This window comes from Arachis stenosperma, chromosome 10 (genome assembly GCF_014773155.1).
Source record: "Arachis stenosperma cultivar V10309 chromosome 10, arast.V10309.gnm1.PFL2, whole genome shotgun sequence".
Classification (NCBI taxonomy): Eukaryota; Viridiplantae; Streptophyta; class Magnoliopsida; order Fabales; family Fabaceae; genus Arachis; species Arachis stenosperma.
The window spans coordinates 103,031,435-103,039,963 of NC_080386.1; the positions used below are offsets into that span (position 1 = coordinate 103,031,435).

Here is an 8,529-nt window from a genome sequence, read left to right on the forward strand (position 1 = left end):
CACCATCTTCAAAATTCCAAAAATACAATTTATTTTACGATATAAAATCAAATAAATACATTTTTAAAAAATATTAAAAAATTATTTGAATTTATTATTTTTAGTTATCAGTTAGTCATTAACGTTTAAAAATATAAAATAAAATATGTTATTAAAGTATTAGACTAAAAAAATTAAACTAAAAAAATTAAATTAATAATTAAATAATGATAAAAAATAAAATTTTAATGACCTTAGCAATTTTGTTTTTGAATTCAGAAAAAACACGTGATGAAAATATAGTATATAGTATCAAAAACATCAATATTATGGTATTAAATTTGATGAGAGGAGGACAAGTTGCAAAAACAAACCTGTGGGAATGAATGCATGAAGCCATGAAAGAATTTTGCTAAAACAGAGAGCAGTAGAGTGAAGAAATAGATGGGAGGGATGTGGTGGGTCCCAATTCGAAAGAAGTAGAGATGAGAGCAAAGGTTACGTTTATATATATAATGAAAACCACACACGTCCCCCTGCCCTTATTATATCACTTAAATTACATTAATGTCTTGTTTGTTACTATGTGTGTGAAGTGTGAGATAGATGTGAAGAGTCTCATCATCGATCACTCATCGCCTCAGAAATAAAAGAAAGAAAGAAAGAAAGAAAGAGTAGAGTACAGTAGTAATGAAAGGACAGAAAGCCTATGCGGTTGTGTTTGTGATACAAGCCATATATGCTGCCATGTTTCTTCTATCAAAAGCAGCATTCGATCATGGCATGAACAATTTCATCTTTGTCTTTTACAGACAGGCCATTGCAACCCTTTTTCTCATCCCTTTTGCTCTCTTCTTCGAATGGTATTAATTCGATTTTCAGATTAATTCTATAATAATAATGTGAAACTTCTTCCACTAATATATAATTGTGTAGGAAAACTGCGCCGCCTTTGCCTTTCGTCACCTTCTGCAAGATCTTCCTCCTTTCATTCTGTGGGTACGTATGAGTTCATATATGTTCCAGATTTACACTTAATTATATTTAATTTTTAATAATTTGCAGCATTACTTTGAGCTTGGATGTATATGGTATTGGTCTTATGTACACGTCAGCAACGTTGGCTGCTGCTACCACAAACTGTCTTCCAGTTATCACCTTCTTCTTGGCGCTCTTACTCGGGTACCACATATTTAATTTTACCTACCATAACTTATCTTTAAATTCTGTCCTCTGTCATGGAAATACAAAAATAGACTTCAAAATGGAAAACTTTTTTTTTTTTTTTTGTCTTTCGAATAAAAAAATTTTGTGATCGACTAAGTAATGAACTCAAATAATCCAACTTTAACTATATATGACCATTAACTTTATAATTCCTGTGTGAGCTTCATTACTTTGATTTTAAGAGTGATTTAACTCTAATTTATCAGTTTGTCAACTTTGTCGCTTTAAAGGATGATCCTCAAAAGAGGATCAAGCAAAAACATCAGTTGTACTTAAATACTTGGACATCACCAGCTCGATCCAGTCCAGTTTTTCAGGTTTTGTTGGTTCATATTCCTTATGAGTTGTGAATAACACTCGCAGCTAGCGAATCCTAAAAGTACTGCCTTCATATTTTATTCTTTAGGGTAGCTAGCTAGAGAGATCTATACCATACACTATATTTCATTTAAATAAATAAACCACGAATATCTTAAATTATATATATATATATATATATATATATATATATATATAGCATTTTGACCTAGTAGAAACTAGAAGGTTGATCATCAGTTATATACATAAATAGTAGTGTAGTACACGTAGATATAGACGCATTTCTGTGTGTATATATGAAGGAAAATGACAGCAGTTGAAAAAGAAAGAAAGAAAGAAAGGGCAAAGGGTGTGAAGATAAGGCACTTAGAAAAGAAGACATTTTAAATTAGATATGCCATTCGTATTTCCAACGTAACACTAGCTTTAGTAAATTTGATTAAATGGACGATTCCTACGTCTTTTAGTTAAGTGAAAGATAAAAGGTACTGTTTGTAACTTTTTTCAGAGATATATATGCATACATCAGAGGTTAAATACATATTATATGAATTCTTCGGTGTCTACAGAAATTGTTGTGTTGAAATTGTCGGAATATAAATTGATTAATGTGAGATCTATTTCTTTATATTTGATTCAACTAGTAAAATATAAGCACCATAAAAAGACCTATCTTTATACTTATGGGACAGAGATATAACTAGTATATCTAATATTAGATATTGATGTTCAAGCTAGGCAAATAATTTTAAGATAATGAGTGATTTGTGAATAAATAATCGAAAATAGTTAGTAACAAAAAAAAAGTAGCCATGCTAAGTGCAAAATCAAAGTGGGATTTTTGTGGGCTGGTCCAGCTCTCGTTTCTTCTCCAATAAACCTAATTAAGTATTAATGGTTGGTTAAGATTTAGGTCTGAAAAGAAATTACACGTTTAGGTCTGAAATTCAAATATTTCAAATTTGGTTGAAGGTTGTACCAAAAAGAAAAGAAATTACAAAAGAAAGATTTAAAATCACTTTCCAGATGAGAGAGGACAAGACGTAGCAACATACAGATGCCGATGCTTACTGGGAGCGAGATTCTTCTACCTGAGACTGGGAGTGTTAACATCTAAAAGCGGGTGTACTATATGTTGGGCTATTGGCATCAACTCTAATCTTAATAATGATAATAAAATCTCACCGAAATTCAGAAATAATAATGAATTCATGAGCATCATCACTATTATTTATCAAACATAATAATTCGAGTGTTAATAAAATATTTTCTTTTTTCTGCATGGGAGCTTAGCTTCCTCAGTCCTCACTCTAATTATGGAGCACAATGCAACATCGTATATAAAAAATATTTGAAAAAAAAAAAGATAAAATTCATTAAAAATTATTTTATTTTGCATTCATAATTATTACTCTTGAAATAAATAATAATATTAAATATATAAAATTATGGATAATAAATTAAATCAGACAATTTTAAATGAATATCTCCTTATATATATATATATATATATATATATATATATATATATATATATATATATATATATATATATATATATATATATATATAGGTGAGTTCTACCCAACCCCCTCTATTTCAACATGTAAATTACCCCTCGTGACGTGGTATGTTTTAATTGGATGCTTAATTTTAGTTTGAGTTAATTTAACTCAATAAGAGTTAATATGTTAACTAAAGTAGGGTAATTTTATAATTAAATATTTTTATAAGAGGGATAAATATATAATTTCTATAAACATTAAAAAGTAAAGTTATATTTTTATCAATCATCCCCATTTAGAGTTCAGAGCTTGAGCTTCAATGGCTACAAAGAAGCAGAACGATGATAACACCAAGAAGGCGGATTTTACTCACTAGTGCCCCCAGTCCCCAACCTTTGTTCTCACCCTCAAGCAGCTGACTCGCTTTCGCCCTTCCCTCAACTCCCCTTTTCTAGCAAAACAGTTCTGGAACTGCCCTCCTGAAGTTTTTCTGAATTTTTAATATTTTAGTAAATTACATAATTACCCATTTGGGCTATAATTTAATTACTAATAGTTTAACCATAGTTAATATAGCAACCAATTAAAAGATGACATGTCACAGAGGGTAAATTACATGTTATTATAGAAAGGGTAGGCTAGAATTTACCATATATATATATATATATATATATATATATATATATATATATATATATATATATATATCATTATATATAGAGTATATAACATTAATTGTCATTAATTATATATATATATATAGAGTATATAAGCCAACAAATATTTTTGAATTATATTTTATATTAATTAATAACATTAATTGTCATTAATTAGTGGTTATTTAATTTTTTTTAAAATATACAAAATTAATGATTATTAATTGCTTCTTCTTACTTTAATTCACCTTTTACTATTTATTATGTAAACAATAATTTCTCTTTCTAAAAAAAACTTCAAAACTCCAAAAAAAAAAAACAAAAAGAACCAAAACATAAGATAAAGAAGCATCTAAATCCTAAGATAAAAAACATACAAAACATAGAAAAAACAATTATCCAAAACTAATAAAAAAAATCATCCAAATTCTAAGAAAAAAACATACAAAACATAGAAAAAAGAATCATCCAAAACTAATAAAAAAGATCATCCGAAATATAGAAAAAAAACATAAAAAACTAGTTAAACAAATCATTCAAAATCAAATAGGAGGAAAAAAAGAAGAGTCGCAGGGTGACCGACGACGACGTCTTGCAAGGCGTTGCGTGGACAGAGGAGGGACTCGCGGTGGCGTGTTGCGACGAGTGGAGGAGTCGCTATGGATTAGAGTAGTTGATCGCGCGTCGCGAATGGGGTCCTAGTGGTGGCTGCGTTGTGGCGGATAGAGAGTCGTGGGTGTGAGTGGCGAGCGATGGGGAGTCGCAAGCGGCAAGGGTGCGTCGGGCGAGCGATGGGGAGTCGCGATGGGACGCGAAGAGGGTGAAGTAGAAGCGCAATGATGGTTGTCTTTCTTGCGCGAACGGCAGATAAGGTAGCGGAGAAGGATGCAAAGACGACTAGTGATAGTGCACGAGGATGGTGCTGCAGCGACGCTAGCGACGCGAGAACAAAACTGTTACAGCTTGGGACAGTGGAAAGAGGGATTAGAATTTGTGGTTTTGTGTGGTGAATAATAAATGGAAATAAAAATAAATTAGAGTAAGTTTTAATTAAAAATGTTATTAATGTCAATTAATCAAATTTTAAATTTAAAAAAATAATTTAAAATTAATTATTATTAATTAAGTTGTTCAATTTTTAGCTGGTGGACATTTGACTCCCTGTACTTTTCCTTGTTATTTATGTTCCTGATTGGGGAAACAACTAAATGGTTTAATTTAATGAGCATGATGCGTTCGCATTTGGACCCTTAGTTTGTTCTTCAATTCTAGCATTGGAGCTTTTACAGCTACATGCTATTGCTAGGTGGCATTCACGTGAAGCAACCGTTTCCTTAAATGAGAGACGCCCATTTTTTCCTTCCAGACATTTTATTCCCAGCCATATAGAAAATAAATAACAGAGGTGATTATTCTCCTATATACCCTCCTATAATCAGATTCTATTGTTCAACTTCTACTACCTCCTAAAAGTATACACTACTTTAAGTATTATTTAGCTCCTCTAATCTTGACAATATATTAACTGGAAGAGTGTGTGTTTAACATTTCTTTATAGGTCTTATATATTAATCATAGTATATACATTGTTACTCCAAGTTAATTAAGTTTATTTTATGTTTTAAGGATTGAAAGCTTGAAAGTAAAGACAGCAGCGGGGACTGCTAAGCTGATAGGCATTGGTGCATGCTTGGTTGGTGCAGCAACTCTTGCCTTTTACAAGGGTCCTCATTTGGAATTTCTAAGCCACTATCACATTCTAAATTATCATAAAACCCAACAACACCAAGGTCATGCTCAATCTCATACATGGATAAAGGGCTGCTTCTTCATGCTCCTCTCCAATACCTTTTGGGGGATGTGGCTTGTGCTACAGGTATAATCTTAATCTTAATTTATGTTTTTGGTCCTTAATTAATTATTACCTAGCTAACATGTTATTTAATTTTAATTAACCTGTAGGCTTTTGTCATAAAAGGTTATCCTTCCAAGCTTCTTTTCACAACTCTTCAGTGTTTCTTAAGTTCAATTCAATCTTTTGTCATTGCCTTGGCCGTAGAAAGGAACATCGACGAATGGAAAATGGGTTGGAATCTCAGGCTCCTATCCGTAGTATACTGTGTATGTTAATCCTCTCAACCTTAATATATACCTATATTGATTAATGTACATTGTTAATTATTTATTAACTAGCCTCAATTTTTGTAATCTATAAACTCATGACTGATTGTAAATAACTTGTGATTTATATACACACAGGGGGTTATGGTTACCGGTGTCACATATTACTTACAGACATGGGTTATAGAAAAGAAAGGACCTGTGTTTCTAGCAATGTCAACACCACTTAACCTCATTATCACAATCTTCGCCTCTGCAATTATCTTGGGCGAGATAATCACTTTGGGGAGGTAATTAATTAGCTTTATTATTCTACTAACATATTGATTCAGTTGTGATATTTCAACTGAGATTATGCTATATAAATAAGTTATTTTTGTTAACCAACTTTAATTAAGTTAATTTAATACTATGAAATACAGACATTTTTTTTATTTACTGTATTTGTGTGTCGGATACATTTTGAACGTGACACTAATAGACACTCGTATGATATACATGTCTTTTGTGTCTAATCGTGTCTTAATAAAAAATAAAAATATTTGTTTCCACATTTGAATTTGGACACACCTAAATATTATTATGTGTCAACGTATCCAGCCTTATTTTTAACATCTATTTTTGAAATGAGTTTAAAAATAGTATATATTATTAAGATTTAAAATAAAAAATATTTTTAAATACTTTATATAATTAAAAAAATATATTAAAAATAATTAAAAATTTAATTATATTTCAATATCGATAAAAGACCAAAATATCATTATAATTTATCTAAAAAATAATTTATATTTTATATATATGTCATATGTCTATGATTTATAAAAATTTTAAATTTATGTGTCCACATATTCTGTTTTATGTCGTATCCTGTACTCGTATTAGTATCTGTGCATTATAGGTCTAATAGTTTATTGGCACAATAAAAACTAATTAAAAGGCATAAAAAAGAAAAAAAATAATTAAATTTGTTATAAAAATAATTTGTTCACTTAATATTTTTTTTATTATGTTATATATATATAAAATTAAATATCAAATCAGTCATTTATATAGAATATATATTATATACATAAATATATAAATATATAACTATTGATTTAATAATTGATTTTTAGCGTAAAATTATATTTTTATACTAATATTTATATTCTCTCTATGTACACTTTGGATGATAAAGTAAACATTTTATATCAATTATATACTAATCTATACATACAATACAAAAAAAAAAATGTGAACAGCCTTTTAGGAGGGTTGGCATTGGTTGTAGGACTGTACAGTGTGCTGTGGGGAAAAAGCAGGGAGCAAATGCCCAAAGCTTCACAAGACTTGGAGCAAACATCGGTTTAATTGGAGTGAGCTAGGTCAGCTAGCCCCACATATGATTGTGATTATATTTTTGCTTTTTCTTCTTTTGGCAAAAGATAAATTGTCACAAATATAATATATATTAGATGTGAAGAAGGCAATATAGTTTGGAATGTTGCAAAAATTTTGGCAACAGTAGTTGACTAACATGATATGATTTTGCCTAAAATCATGGATCAATTATTTCCACTACGGTTAAACTTTTAGGTGCCAATGTGCCATATTAGTTTAGCATTTCTAGCAAGTTGTTAACGGTATTGATGCACTAGTGGGTAGTAAAGATATATTAATTGTAAAATTAGTTAAAGAGTGTTTTAAGAGTAGTAGTTAAAAAAATTAAAATAGAAAATTTTGTCTCTTTTAATTTATTATCGATATATTTAATGTGTTGAAAATTTGAACACAACTATATTTTTTATTCAATATTTTTTTTATAATATCTTTTAAAAGTGTTTTTAAAACACTTTCTAAAAATACAAAGACAAAAAATTTGGATACATAATTTTGGCTATTTTTTTTATTTTCAATAAAAGAATCAGAACATGCTAATGGCTTACTAAATAAAGAAGGCAATAAAGGAGGTAGGAATTTTTTTTATAAAGAAAGAAGTGATGCATAAATACTGGTCAGATTAATAATCAAATTAATTTATAAAAAATGGTCATTTTTTAATTTTCATATTTGTTTTCAAAAAAATTTATCAATTAAATTAGTACTTCAAAAATTATAAATTAATTGTGTTTGTTCTTTTATCAATTTATTAATAACCTTTGTTAACATTGATGATGTAAAACATTAATTGATAATATATATATATATATATATATATATATATATATATATATATATATCTGACACATCCAATTTGAATGTTAATTAGATATGTTTATAAAAATTTATTAATTTAATTTTTTTTAATTACATAAATTTTAATACGAATACAATTTAAAAATTAAATTAATAGATTTTCATAAATATATCTTTATATGCATCTAAATGGATTTGATAAATATTATGTATATGCTTAAAATTTTACCTCATCAATCATTGACAGAAAGTATTAATAAAGTGACAAAAAAATAAATGTGATTAATTTATAATTTTTAAAAGACAAATTTAATGGATAATAAAAATATTTAGTAATAAAAAATATAATAAAAAATAGCTAGACCTTGTTTTATTTGACTTTCATTAACTTTAGCAACAATTAATAAATGATAAATAAAGTTATTTTTAGCTTTTTTTTAATCTAATATTTCCGAATTGATAAAATCCAATAGCTATGACAGAAGATTTTTGGGAACCATGAAGAACCATCGTGGTCTACTTATAGTTAATAGAAAAAAAAATCC

General features: G+C 28.4%; 1 protein-coding gene across 2 annotated transcripts; it reads left to right on the plus strand.

Moving 5' to 3' along the window:
* The first annotated feature begins 527 nt into the window (after positions 1–527).
* On the plus strand, positions 528–7,493 carry LOC130955977 (WAT1-related protein At5g64700-like). 2 transcript variants are annotated; one of them, XM_057882993.1, is made up of 7 exons: positions 528–842; positions 916–978; positions 1,045–1,161; positions 5,312–5,561; positions 5,648–5,806; positions 5,945–6,096; positions 7,051–7,493. In XM_057882993.1, the coding sequence occupies exons 1-7, from the start codon at positions 670–672 to the stop codon at positions 7,157–7,159; spliced, it is 1,023 nt and encodes a 340-aa protein (XP_057738976.1). In that variant the 5' UTR covers positions 528–669; the 3' UTR covers positions 7,160–7,493. The 2 variants fall into 2 exon arrangements, with proteins under 2 accessions (XP_057738976.1, XP_057738977.1); XM_057882994.1 differs by having other exon boundaries at positions 7,080–7,493.
* Positions 7,494–8,529: the final 1,036 nt, after the last annotated feature.

Coding starts and splice junctions, on each gene's coding strand:
- LOC130955977 (XM_057882993.1), top strand. CDS start 670: ATGAAAGGACAGAAAGCCTATGCGGTTGTGTTTGTGATACAAGCCATA. Junction 979..1,044: donor TTCCTCCTTTCATTCTGTGG/GTACGTATGAGT, acceptor AATAATTTGCAG/CATTACTTTGAGCTTGGATG. Junction 5,807..5,944: donor TCCTATCCGTAGTATACTGT/GTATGTTAATCC, acceptor ATATACACACAG/GGGGTTATGGTTACCGGTGT.